The sequence below is a fragment of the Sphaerodactylus townsendi genome, linkage group LG02 (genome assembly GCF_021028975.2).
Source record: "Sphaerodactylus townsendi isolate TG3544 linkage group LG02, MPM_Stown_v2.3, whole genome shotgun sequence".
NCBI lineage: Eukaryota > Metazoa > Chordata > Lepidosauria > Squamata > Sphaerodactylidae > Sphaerodactylus > Sphaerodactylus townsendi.
Genome location: NC_059426.1, coordinates 82,825,951 through 82,840,606, shown reverse-complemented (window position 1 = coordinate 82,840,606; position 14,656 = coordinate 82,825,951). Strand labels below are relative to the sequence as shown.

The 14,656-nt window shown below is 42.5% G+C and overlaps 1 protein-coding gene across 2 annotated transcripts in view; it reads left to right on the top strand.

Annotated features, from left to right (window-relative positions):
* Positions 1–7,610, top strand: part of NAP1L4 (nucleosome assembly protein 1 like 4) — a 53,759-nt gene extending 46,149 nt beyond the window's left edge. For both annotated transcript variants that reach the window (XM_048484171.1, XM_048484172.1), the window contains one exon: positions 6,421–7,610. In XM_048484171.1, the coding sequence (XP_048340128.1) occupies positions 6,421–6,459 (39 nt within the window). In that variant the 3' untranslated portion in view covers positions 6,460–7,610. The remainder of the gene's footprint in view (positions 1–6,420) is intronic.
* The last annotated feature ends 7,046 nt before the right edge of the window (positions 7,611–14,656 follow it).

The window sequence follows — 14,656 nt, the reverse complement described above, 5'->3', positions numbered from 1 at the left end:
AACTTAGTATAGGTATTTCTCATAGCTTGTGGTGATTATTGGACATGATGATCCATTGGGAAGGACACCTTGCTCAGAAAAAAATGTGTCGCTGTTAGAATACATCTCTTGTATCTGACATGAGAAGTGAGACAGCAGTGGTGGGAGAGGATGGAAAGACATTTGAAATTTGTTATGCTTAGACTTGCATCTATTTAAATTGCTGTTCCAGTAAGGTTGAACTCTCCTTTACTCATCTGTCTTTTGTCTGTTACAAGGCATCTGTTAATGTAGAGCGCTACAGAATAATCTGTGAATGCAGAAGTGCTGGCTTTGATATTAGTTTCTGCTTGTTTAGAGACATTTGGTGTATTTGGTGCATAATTTCTGAATGTCTGAGCATCTCTCTTTGAGGAGTTATTAAACAAGAAAATGATAGGCCAGACAGACCTGATTTATGCTGTCTGACGACATATGGTGGAAAGTCTTTCAACTTTATATTGGATATGCTTTTTAATGATAGTGCGACTTAAAAACAATGTGGTAAAATTTGCATAAATTGATTTTTTATTGTAGTGCATAATTACAGATTGCCATTTACTCATATTATACTTAACATTGGAGACAGTAGATGTTTTCCCTTATCTTCAGTATTTTAGACTGTAATATATTGTGCAATACTTTTTTGTATTGTTGCACATTACACAAGATATTACACTGAAATCTCCTCACTGTATGAGCATTCAGTTGTCCCACCATGGAACAAATCTAGAGAAAATATACCTTTAAGGGGCTGAACAAAGAACTTTTAGGTAATGGTCAGTACAGTGGTGTCACAAGGAATTGATTATGATGTGGAATGTATCCCAGAATTGTTCTGATCATGTGGATGAAGTTTATTGCTCTGTAGAATAGTACAGGTTTAGGGCACAAGAAATCCAAGATTCAGCGTAACGATGTATAGATGTATAACATTAAATATTTAGACAGTTACTATTCATATATTGTTGAAAACATGTAATGTTTTCCAAGGCTTGAAAAACTGGCGAAAGATTACCTGTGCAGTCAATGATGGTGCTAAATAGAACTCTGGAGAGGCTGCATAAAAATCTCCTAGAAGAGTAATCTGTGCCTGCAGAACATGTGTTTTCCAATGCTGGCCTTCGTGCCAATCAGTTGTGCTACTGGAACACATCATTGTGTTAATTGTTCACACCAAAAATCATTTTAAAAAATCCCAACAATTAGAAAATCATCACAGTGGAGGAAAAGCTTCTACACCCTAATTAGTTTTATGTTTGCAATAAATTAACATAGGAGAACATTCTAAAATTTGATCCTCCACCTGTAACCAGAGATCTAGCAGTCTATTTTATCATCTTAGACTTTTATCACTTCACTTTCTTGTAAATGTAAACTCTGTATTTTGTTTATGCCAGTTATGGAGAAGACACCAATAGCCACTTTTGCGGGAGAAAGTGTTGTTAAGCCAATGCACAGCAACCATATATTGTGGGGGTTTAAGTAAAATAAATATTTACCAATCCAGCTTTGAAGCATGGAACCATCCTCCTCCTCCTTATTAATTAATTAATTTTCCTGTACTGCCCAACCATCGAATGGCTCTGAGCAATGAACAATAGGCCAAAAAGGCATCATACAATATACAATAATAAAATATAAACGTTAAAATACAGTAGCAGCAAAACACAGAATTAGTTTGCGGCACCCGGCCTCACATTCGGGAGGGGACCTGGCAGAAGGCCAAAGATGGTACTGATTAAATCGGGGGAACGTCATGGGGGCGGCAAGATCCATGGCCAACCTCTCCAAAGGCCCGGTGGAACAACTCAGTTTTACAGGCCCTGCAGAACTCTTCAAGGTCCCGCAGAGCCCTAATAGTTGGAGGAAGAGTGTTTCACCAGGCAGGGGCCAGGGCCGTAAAAGCCCTGACCCGGGTAGAGGCTAGCTGCCTCATTGAGGGGCTAGGAACTACCAGTAGATTCGCCTCTGCAGAATGCAGAGGCCTATTTGGGACATATGGGGTCAGACGGTTCTGAAGGTATGAGGGCCCCAGGCCGTGAAGGGCCTTAAAGGTCAACACCAGGACCTTGAAGATGATCCGAAATTCCACTGAGAGCCAGTGCAGGCGGCGCAGTACAGGAGAGATGTGGTCTCCAGTTGAACCACCCGTGAGAAGACGAGATGCTGCATGCTGGACCAGCTTCAGTTTCTGGGTCAGCTGCAAGGGAAGGCCCGCGTAGAGCGAGTAACAGTAGTCTAACCTGGAGGTGACCGTGGCATGGATCACTGGCCAAGTCAGCCTGGGAGAGGTAGGGAGCCAACTGCCGGGCCTGACGAAAATGGAAAAAAGCAACTCGGGCAACATGGGCCACCTGGTTCTCCATAGACAGAGATCAATCCAGATGGACCCCCAGGCTGCGGGCCACAGTGGTCGGTACCAAAGGGACCTCTGCTAACACCTTGCACACTGTATGTTACAGAAGGGACGGTAACTCAGCAGAAGGGCCTCTGGTTTATGTGCAGAAGGAAGGTCCCAGGTTCAGTCTTTGGCATATCCTGTTAAAAGGACCAGGCATTAGTTGATATGAAAGACCTTTCTGTCTTAGACCTTGAGGAGTCACTGCAGACCTAAGTAGAAAATACTGATCTTAGACTGGTAGTCTCACTCAATGTAAAGCAGCTCCAGGTGTTCATGTGTGTTTGCATTGCAGATTGGAGCAGAGGTTCTGTTGGATATTTGTGTACCGAGATGGAGTAACTTTAAGGGCTCTAAGAAAATGTTAATAATACACTCTTCATAAATGTACTATCAGTCCTGGGAGAAATATCCTTTTCTCCAGACTTTTCATAATCACAGCCTGCATTTCATAACATGAGATGAGAGTAATATTAGCCCCTAGCTGAATTGTCCTGATTGGGGTTTATGTACTGCTGTAGGTTTGTTGTGATTGTCACTAAAGGTGTTCAGAATCCTTTTCTGTGTTAGGGTGACAGAGTAGAGGGTAGTGGCAGTTATTTGGGGGTCTCCATTAACTTCAGTGGAAGTATTTAAAGTTTATAGAGAGATGGTGAAGATATTATATCTGGCATAAGACCGTGAGCTGACCGCAGTTAGGATACAGATTAAATCCTATTCCACCCACTCCTTGCACCTGTGCTAGTGGAGTTACACCAGCTGCTTGTTTTCTGCTTACATTGAAGATCTATGGCCTGTAAGCTGATGTATAGGTATAAATATATCAAATATGAATTTTGGAAATTGCACAGGTATTGCAGAGTGGGACACTAAATCTAGTGTCTGTCCATACTGTGAATTTGGGAACAGCTTAATAATCAGTTGTCTGGATCTAGCAATGTGTCAATAAAAGGTGCTATTGGTTGGGGATTTTATCAGCTCTCTCTTTCCCCAGCAGTCCTTTCTATCCGTAAGAATAAACTTTTCTGAAGTCAGAAAAGGCTGTTGGAAGGAGAGGAATGCTACAAAGATGTGTGATCCTTGTGCAAGATACAACCTTTTGATTCTGTACTGGTGGTAGTATTGGACAATTAGATGTGGCACAGTGAAAAGTTGTTGCACAGTGTATTGGTGGGATGCTGGCAACTGGAGATAACATCGTTATTTTCTATCAGGAAACCTTCTGGGAACCAAAAAGTTATTTCACTGTTTCTAGCCTTGAAAAAATAGTGCCCTTCTGTTAATTCCAACAATCATCTCCTTTACACAGAAGAGAAATTTGTATAGTAGTATCTCAGGATTAAAGTAGGCAGAACACAGATTCACCCTGGAGACATGCCTCCATTTTGTAGCACCAAGAAAAGCTGTTTAAGAGTGCTGCAGGCCCTGATTCTGGTCAGGACCACTGCGGTGCCAGGAGAGGAGGGGCTCCTGGTTTACCCATGTCATGTTTCCAACCTGAACAAGTATCAGAGATGGGTGTTGGAAAACATGTGCCCTCTGTACCGTTTCAGGTCAAATAAAGGGGGGGGGGGGACACACAAGGACACTCTGTGCTGAAACTTCAGATATCCTAACCAGAATTGGACTCTCACAGCACTGTTAAACAGCTTTCCCCAGTGCTACAAAACAGAGGTATATTTCATAAGATGAACATGGAGATGGTTTTCTGGTTTGGCTGTACAGTTAAGGAGTTGGATGACACAGCAGTTTTAGGCACTTTATTTGTTGTAATGAGAATATAATTTTGCTTGATAGAAAAAAGATTGTCCCAATATTTGTTGCATTTAAACTTTTTTTTTAACCTGGTGCTTGCACCTTTACCTTTCTTAATGCTTTTAAAAATCCTGTTTTACTCAGCCAGTTTGGTGTAGTAGTTAGTGTCTGACTAGGACAGGGGTAGGGAACCTGCGGCTCTCCAGATGTTCAGGAACTACAATTCCCATCAGCCCCCACCAGCATGGCCAATTGGCCATGCTGACAAAGGCTGATGGGAATTGTAGTTCCTGAACATCTGGAGAGCCGCAGGTTCCCTACCCCTGGACTAGGATCTGGGAGCCCTAAGTAATAATCCTCACTTGGCTATGGAAGTTTGCTGGGTGACCGTCGGCTGGAGACATTGTCAGCCTAACCTGCCTTACAGGGTTGTTGTGAGGATAAAAGGGAAGAGAAGAGAATGATGGTAGCTGCTTTAGGTCCCCACCTGGGAGAAAGGCGGGGTATACATGAAGTAAATTGATTAATAAATTAAAAACTATGTTAGTTGTATTGTCGAAGGCTTTCACGGCTGGAATCACTGGGATGTTGTGTGGTTTCCAGGCTGTGTGGCCATGTTCTAGTAGCATTTTCTCCTGATGTTTTGCCTGCATCTGTGGCTGGCATCTTCAGAGGAGGATCCTCTGAAGATGCCAGCCACAGATGCAGGCAAAACGACAGGAGAAAATGCTACTAGAACATGGCCACACAGCCCGGAAACCACACAACACCCTGTTAGTTGTAAAGGACTTTTAAGTTTCTTTCCTGAACTTCTTTCTTTCAGTTATCTCTGGTACTGTTATTGATTATTTTCATCCAGTTTTCCTGTAGTCTTATCTGCATTTAGAAGGCCATCTGTCAGTAGAAAGTTGAAAGAGAGACAAGTCTAGTTGAACTACACAGCACTACCTCAGTTTAAATAGCATTCTAAACCTCTGCCTTCTCAAGGGGAAACAAGAAAAATGGGTTAAAGGAAGTTCTGTAATGCGAGGCATCATCCCAAGATACACTGGTGTTTTGGATTGGGAATTATTTAATTTCCAGTGGTTGTTTTTTATTTAATGTATTGGAATTGAACTATATGTACCCTTAATGTTCTTTAGAGAAATGCCTAAAATCATATCAGAAGTATACCTGCCTTCGCATCTTTATAATCCTGCTCGGTGTTTGGAGATTGAGACCATGGATAGATACAGCAAATTTTTCTTCAAACTTGGCAATAGCTCCAGGTTTTCAAAGAAATCTGAAATCTTAAAAAAAATATGTAGGGGAGCTGAAACCCCATAAAATGGTAAAATAAGCAACTGTAGATGTATTTATTTAAGAAACAGATGCCTTTGATGCCCATTGCTAGGTCACCACAACAATATTGAAGCCTTGGTTTTTGTAAGGAAAATGCAGGGAGATGGGGAAGGGCCTTTTCCAGGGCTGTTTTGGCCTTCGAAGGAAGACTCATTGGGGTCCAGGCCTGATAGCAGTCTTTGGGTGTCTTGTTGCCTCACAACTTGTATGACTCACCCAGTCCTGGCTACCTGCTACTGTGACATTAGCCACATCATTAAAATTAGTCCAGTGGTTAGAGTTGCATACTAGAATGTGGGAGGCCCAGGTTCAAATCCCCAGGGAAAACTGGCTAGTGATTTGTCACTTGGGGAGGAGATCACACATACACTGTGAGAATCCTAAGGTTGAGAAATCTCAGTCTTTACTTCAAGAATAAAAACCAGGAGCCAGTCGTGCAACCTTTTTCCGGTTCTCATGCCTCTGTCTTTTTGTTTCTGCAGTTAAACAGATCTTGGGCTGCACAGAGTTGAATAGAATGTCAGCAGGTTCATATATGTTGAGCTTTTTAAAACAAAAGTGGAATATAAATGTTCGGAAAGAAAAGAATAATGTAACAGTTGAAAGCTTGTCTGTTTTGAGTAGCATTCAATGTTCTGTTTTGTGTGTGAGCTGGTTTTATCTCATTTTTTTGACTGAGCTGTGGCGCTTTTACTCATCATTCAAGTGTGGAAACATGTCTGATTGTTAATACAGTGTTTATCCATGCTAAATCAGTGTGCGTTTCTTAACCTAATTGGGGGTATTCGCTTTTGTAGTAGTGCTACTTTACACCTCCATGTAGTCTTGCTGCGCCTTGAGAATATGGAAATAAGTCTGGGGTACCTGCTATGTAAACTTCCTCTTTTTCTTTTCTTTTCCAACAGAAAGATGCCAGTCAGCCTGCTGAGTGCAAACAACAATAAGGAAATACCACTCCAGAGTGATATTTTGAACAACCTGTAACAAATATTTGGATACCTGGCCTGCAGTTCAGGATATACCATTGCTGCAGCACAATCTTATTAACGATGCTTAAAATTAAATTGTTTTCAAATGCATGATTTTCACTAACTTTTTTTCTTATTTTTGCTTAACTTGTACAGTGGCAACTTAATGCATTTGAGAAATATGAGGTTTAATTAAGCGCACTCTACAGCCTTTGGTACACTGTAGCTTAATTGTCTCAATAGGCTTTCCAAAATTTAAAAAAACCCACATGCTACTTTACCATTCAGAAAACTTTCCCTTTCTTCAAAGTACGTTTTTTCTCAATGTTGTGGAATGGTGCACATGAGAATATACTAAATGAATGAAATACTGTCACTGAAATAAGGCAATATGATTTCTGCTAGCCCTAAATCCCTTTAAAAATAACACTTTCTGCAACCTATCAATCGGACAAGTGCTTGCAAGCAGCTTAAAATTATTGCCATCTCCAGGCAATTAAATCTGAAGTAATGTTTTCTTTATCTTCTTCAAAGGAGGTGATGGTATTTGAGATGCTTTATTGTTCACTTTATTTATTCATTTTTGTAAGTACCTTGAAGTAGGCTTTTAATAGTTTTAAATATACTTGAAAAATATTTGTTCCTGTTTATAAAATATGGGGAATAGTACAAGGAAAACTCAGAATCTGCTCAGAGAAGGGTTGCTTTATTTCAATATTTCAGAATATCAGAATGCGAAAGGAGTGGTCCTAGGACAGACCTTGTAGCTCAACTAGTCTAGTCTAACCCATGTGATGAGGAAGTCATTGAATTGGAAAAATATAAATTCAAATCTTGGTGAGTTTATCGTCATATTATTTGCAATAATCAATTTGCTCTGTTGCACACTTCCATGGTTTCTACAGCTCAGAAATCCTTCAAACGTCTGTTCAAAACTTCAGGTTCACATTTCTTTAAGCATACAGTGCCAGCTTCTGGCAAAAGTTCAGTACTAGCGACTGTGTGAATGCTGTTACCAGGCATGTAGAGAGTGCTCTAGCCTTACCTTATACATTTGTAACTTAATACAGTGTTTTCAATTTGTACAGAATAGTTAGAATATTCTATTAAAGTTGTGAAACATGAAATGCTGTGTCCGTTTCTCTGTCATTGCAGCACTTTCAGCAGCTGTTCTGTTCATACTTTGGGGCCCCCGATATGTGGCTAGATGGTGGCACGGAACCTTTCAAAGTCACCCATGCATGGCAGAATGGGATTCAAACCTTGATCTTCCAGATCCTAGTCTGGTGTACTTATCACTACACCACACTGGCTTTTGTGTGATGTCTACTGTTAAATAGCAGTAAGTCACCAGGGGGTTACCATTGGCCTGGGTGTGTCATCCAGGTTGTGTTGTGAGTCACGTGTTGGTAGCTGCCAGGCTTGGTCCCAGTAGGTCCTTCCTCCAGGACAAGAGGGAAAGGAGCAGGGGTGGCCTGCAAGACCAAAACAACCCAGGATAAGCTCCTGCCCCTCCCCCTGCCTTATACAGACAGAGACCAAGGGTTGAAAGCTGGCAGTATTATGATAGCCAGCAGCCCGTAAGATGGCCACGGACAGCATTTGTTTGTAAAGGTAAATGTGCTGTTTCTATTATTTTGCAATGTTTTAGCGCCCCCAGTGAATTCTGGTTTTTTTCTTCCAAATTTCAGATTTTTCTTCAAACCTGTTCTAAGATTTGTAGAAAGCTCGGTCTTGTCTGTTCCCAATTCCAGTCCTCAGATCTAAGCATCCACAGATGGGACCGTGTTTAGATACATTGACAAGCAAGGACCTATAACTACAGTTCCATAAATCAACATCATCTTGTGTTCTAATCGTGCAGTCAGCCAAACTTTTGGATACTTAAATCCAGTGACTGGATTTAAACCTGAAAAAGAACCCAGGCTTGCAGAAAAAAAAACTAAAACAAATACATGGGGGGGGGAGAGAGGTGTTGAAAAACAAAAATGATAAAAGGAGCATCTGTAGCTTTAAACAATGGATTCCCTCAGTGGTTTTTGCTAGACAACCACAGCATTCCAGGCTTTGGTTTCTGTAAGTAAAAGGCAAGGTAGGGGGCAAGGCCCTTATGAGGCCTATTTTGGTTTTTGAGAGAGGACTCATTAGGACCAGGCCTGGCTAGGATTGCCTGCTGCAGGTTGAGGCATTTCTGGAAATTTCGTAGCAAAGTAGAGGGAACGGTTTGAGAAGGGAAGAGGCATCAGCAAGGCGTAATGCTATGCTGTCCACTCTCCAAATCAGCCTTTTTCTCTAGAGGCACAGATCTGTTGTCATTTGGAGTTTAGTTGTAATTGCAGTGGATATCCAGGTTCCACCTGGAGGTTGGCAAATCTAGACCTGGCAACAATCTCTGGGTGACTTGATACCACCCAAGTTGCATGATCTAGTTAGGCCTGGCTGCTTGCTTCTGTTCAACAGAATGCACCCTACAAAAAGCCAGTGTGTTGTAGCAGTAAGAACCTCCGAATAATGTTTGGGGAACCTTGCTTTGAATCTCCGTCTTGCTGTGGGAGCTCACTGGGTAATTTTGGACCAATCACATACTTTCAGCCTAACTTACCTTACAGCGTTGTTGTATGGATAAAATGGAGAGGAGACTAAAGTGCTTTGGTGTCCACTATGGAGAAAGACCAGTTTTCTTAGGTAGCAACTATGGGAGGGGGGAGGGGTTGAAGATGGAAAACTTAAAACAAGAGTAGATGAGGGCAGGTTGTCTGTTGGGTGGGAAGGAGGTAGTGTTGCCAACTCCAGGAAAGTCCTAGAGATTTGGGTGATGGAGCCTGGGAAGAGTGAGGTTTGAGGAGGGGAGGGACCTTAGAGCGGTTATAATGCCATAGAATCCTTTCTCCCGATTAGCCATGTCCTCCCGGTGAACTAGGGTTGTCAACCTCCAGGTGAGGGCTGTTGACCACCTGGAACTACGGCTGCTGTCCAGATGGCAGAGATTAGTTCCTCTGCTTTGGAGCAGAGCTGGGAGACCTGTTGTGTGTGATCCCAGGAGATATCCAGAGTCTACTTGGATCTGACAAAGCTAAAAAGAAAACAAGAAGGCAGGGAGGGGGGCTATGGGGCTTTCAGGAAAAGAAAAGAGGAAATAGTGGGTAAGGAGGATATAAGGTGCAGATTCCCACTTGTTATTCATAATTTAATGTAGTAGATAATATCCTTTTTATTTGATGGAATTGTGACCAGAAAGACAGAAAGGTTATTGTGGTTGATTAGCTGGCCAATTTTCATCAAGCTGAAAAAGGGGGTACATAAAAATTTGTGGTATTAGAAACCCCTTAGAATAAATAAAGTGAGGGGATGAGCAGGGACAATACTGACCTCGTTGATATAAACAAACCCAGCAGTTGTGTAATGCTTTTTTTTGTTAGGAACAGCCATGTTTTCCAGAGATCTTCACAAAGGTGATCAATGTTAACCAAAGAGGGGTGGATCGAAAAAAATGTTTGGGGCATGATAGGAAAGTTCAATATTTGTAATTTTCTTAAATTGCAGACCAGGATGTCTTGCAGACTAGTTTAGATGGTGATGGTTGCAAAACAGATTTTAAATTGTACTGAAGTTTGTGGGATGAAGATGCAAAAACCTGAGTGTTTCACCAATTCTTCCCTTGTCTATTTCGGAATACAAAGATATCTGGTAATGCAAATGAAAAATGGCAGTGCTGATAACAGTTCATACATGCTTTGTCCACTAGTTGTCACTGTCTGCCTTTAGTATTTTCACAATGGTAATTTCTGTATTTCCATGATTTAAGAGAAGGAATGAGTTTTTGCCTATTTGTCATCCTTTGGTAGCTACATGTTGACTTGCTGTAGTAATGCTGTCCCTGCCCTCTACTGCAAGCAGAATAAGAAAAATAGTAGCTTGCATTGGAATTCCGGTGATACTCTGTAAATAGTGCAGGAGAACAAAGGCAGAATTCTCAAAAAGAGTGAGTGACAGTACTGACCCTAATTACATGAGACCCAGTTCTTGAGCTGGGTCCAAGTCTATCACGAGGCCTATCAACCACATATGCACTTGTGAGATCCCACAGAGACTTCCATTTCCAAACATACAGATTCAAACTGGGACCATTGCCGAGGAGCTTCTGCCTATCTCGCATGGTATTTTCCTATCCAAAATATGGGAACATTATTTGCCCTTCTGGGGAAACCTTTGTGTACTCCATCAGTATTTAAAGAGAGTTCAATAGGGTAAATATCCTATCCCGCAGAACTATTCCAGGTAGTGTAAACAGTGTAAAGGAAGCCTGAAACCTAAGACTTCCGGCACTCAGTTTGGGCTATCCAGTCTCCCAATGCCCACACCCACACCTGCCACTGATGGCAGGAGAAAAAGGTTTTTAAAAATGATGTTCTAGACAGGACTGACACTCCAACAAAACTGTTGCTTCTCTCACTTTCAGTCTTCTGGAGATAGTTGAAGACACTTGTTTAGCACAACCTTGCCATTATTTAATTACATTTGAGTTCAACAAGATGGGAAGGTGGTTAATGTTTTCAATAAATGAACACATTGCACCTCTATAAGAATCTCCAAAAACTCTGTGGCTTTACTGTAAAAGTTTCCAGAGATTCCTAAAGAATTTCTAGGGGTTTCCCACGAGTAGTATCACACCATCACTGATGGCTGCCCCATCCCCCCCCACCTCTGCTAACAACATCCAGGTTCACAGGGACAGAGCATAGGGTGGGGGAGGGTGGGAAGACAAGACTGGGGTGTGGGAGGATTGAAAGATAAGGCTTAGGGTGAGGGAGAATGGAAAGGAGTGACTTGGGTTAAAAGGAGTGGCTTAAGAACATAAGAACAAGCCAGCTGGATCAGACCAAAGTCCATCTAGTCCAGCTCTCTGCTACTCGCAGTGGCCCACCAGGTGCCTTTGGGAGCTCACATGTAGGATGTGAACGCAATGGCCTTCATGCTTTGCTCCATCACCTGTCTGTTAAGGCATTTGCAATCTCAGATCAAAGAGGATCAAGATTTGGTAGCCATAAACCGACTTCTCCTCCATAAATCTGTCCAAGCCCCTTTTAAAGCTATCCAGGTTAGTGGCCATCACCACCTCCTGTGGCAGCATATTCCAAACACCAATCACACGCTATGCGAAGAAGTGTTTTTATTAGTCCTAATTTTCCCCCCAGCATTTTCAATGAATGCCCTCTGGTTCTAGTAATATTGTGAGAAGAGAGAAAATTCTCTTTGTCAACATTTTCACCCCATGCATAATTTTTGTAGACTTCAATCATATCCCCTCAGCCTCTTCCAAACTAAAGAGTCCCAAACGCTGCAGCTCTCCTCATAGGAAGGTGCTCCAGTCCCTCAATCATCCTTGTTGCCCTTCTCTGCACTTTTTTCTATCTCCTCAATATCCTTTTTTTTTTGAGATGCGGCACTAGAACTGGACACAGTACTCCTGGGCGCGTTGCACCACTGCTTTATATAAGGGCACGCATACCTTGCAGTTTTATTATCAATTCCTTTTCTAATGATCCCCAGCATAGAGTTTGCCTTTTCACAGCTGCCATGCATTGAGTTGACATTCCCATGGAACTATCAACTAAGACGCTTTAAATCCCTTTCCTGGTTCAGACTGATAGCACTGACCCCTGTGAAGGGCAGTATGTGAAGTTTGGATTTTTTGCCCCTATAAAAAATCACTCTTACATTTTGCTACATTGAACTGCATTTTGCCATTTCTGAGCCCACCTCACCTAATTTATCAAGGTCCGCTTTGGAGCTCTTCACAATCCTTGTGGTTCTCACCACCTACATAATTTGGTATCAGCAAATCTTACACCACGCTACCCACCCCTACTTCCAGGTCATTTTATGAATAGGTTAAAGAGCACTGGTCCCAAAACGGATCCTCTGGGGACACCCTTCCTCCATATATCTCCATTGTGAGAACTTCCCCATTTACACTCCACCTCTTTGTTTCCTGTTTCTCCAACCAGTTTTTAATCCATAGGAGGACTTCCCCTCTTATTCCTTCTCCTTCCTTCATTGCTGAGTTTTTTCTCAACAGTCTCTGGTGAGAAGATTGGTAACTTTTGTCAAAAAGCCTTTGGAAATCTAAGTAGAACCAATGTCCACCGGTTCACCCTCTGTCCACATGCCTGTTTCTACACCCCTCAAAAGGAACTCTAGTAAGTTTGTAAGACAGGATTTTGTCTCCCTGCAAGTGCTTCATGCTGACTCTTTCTCTCAGCAGGTCTTGCTTTTCTACATGTTTTATAATTTTTATCTTTAATGATAGATTCTACTAATTCTACTCAGGAACAGATGTCAAACTGACTGGCCTGTAATTTCCCTCAGGTCCCCCCCTAGATCCTTTCTTTAAGCAAGATTGGTGTGACATTGGCCATCTTCCAGTCTTCAGGGAATGGAGCCTGGATTTCAGGGATAAGTTGCATATTAAAGTGAGAGAAGATCAGCAATTTCATGCTTGAGCTCTTTTAAGAACTCTTGGGTGAGAATGCAATCTCTGGGCCAGGGATTTTGGTAACATTAAGTTTATCAATGGCTGCCAGAACTTCTTTCCTTTATGTCTACCACTATCCTCGGGCCTAGTTCCTCGGATTCGCCTCCTAAGAAGCTTGGTTCAGGTGCAGGAATGTTTCCTCACCCTCCTCTTGGGTGAAGACAGATGCAAAGAGAATTCATTCAACAGCTTCTCCTGCAATCTCCTTCACATCTTTTAGCACACCCTTTGTTCCTTTGTCATCTAACGGGCCTACGCATTTCCCTTGCTGGCTTCCCTGCTTTTTTGATGTACTTCTGTGAAGAACTGCTCTTGTTGCTGGTCTTGATGTTGCTCAGAGCCATGCTGCTCCTCATAATCCTTTTTTTGCCTCCCTTACAGCTGGCTAACTCTTGCTTCTCTTTGCCACCATTTGTGTTCCCTCTCATGTATTCTTCATCAGCCAAACTGGACTTCCATTTTCTTAAAAAAGACATTTTTCTTTTTTTTCTGATAATTTCCTCAACCTCTCTCTTTGTTAACCATGGTGGCTTTCTTTTGGACTGGGTGCTGCCTTTTCTAACCTGTGAAACACATTCCAGCTGAGCTTTTATTACTGTGTTTTTAAATAACCTCCAAGCATCCTGGACAGTTTTGACTCTCTTGATTTTCCCTTTCAGCTTCCCAAGCACTACATCCCCCTCATCTTTGAGAAATTTCCCTTTCTGAAGGCTTAATGTAACTACATTTAGTAGTTGCTACACTTGTTCCCGCGGCATGCTGAGATACTGAATCTGACAGCATTGTGGTCGCTGTTCCCTATCGGCTCAACAACACTGACTTCCTGCACCAGCTCCTGGGTCCCACATAGAATTAGATCTAGGATCACCTCTCCCCTGGTTGGTTCCACAACCATCTGCTCTAAGCCACAGTCATTTAGCATATCCAGGAATGCTCTCTCCTTACTATGACCTTGAACATGCATTTTTCCAGTTTATATGGGGATAGTTAAAACTCACCCACATTCACGCTCACTCACATTTTTTGTTTTTGTTGGCCTCTCTAATTTCTTTTTCCATCTCAGAATCCTCTTGTGCACTTTGGTCAGGGGGACGATAATATATTCCTAATATTAAACTGTCCTTCACACCTGGGGTGGGGGAGGGTGGAAAGGTGAGGCTTGTGAGGGGAGGGGGGAAAGGTGTGCCTTGGGAGGTTTGGGGTAGGGAGAGAGTTAAATGGGGAGAGTTGAAAGGTGAGCTTAGGGGGAGAGTGGAAAGGAGAGGTGGGGGGAGGGTGGAATGTGGAAGTGTGGGGGGAATTGGGAGGGTTTTGGCAGTGGGTGAAGCACTGATGAAGCAGTGGGTACCAAGGCGCCACTGCCCGGCTGACCTGGCTGGGATTTTGGGTGTTGTGGGCGTGTGGGGGGAACCAAGAGGGTGTGGGGGGACCCAGTTGTGCCAGACTTGCTCCTAGGTCAGGGGAAGGTTGGCACAGGAAGGTGGGTGGGGGAGTGGATGGAATGTTGGCCACCAGTGGGTGAGCAGGACTTACTTTGTGAGTCCTGCTCACTGGTTGGTGGAGGGTTCATTGTTGCGACATTCCATCATTTTAGACAATTATAGATTAGAACTAGAAATCAGGTCCAAAACCATAAAA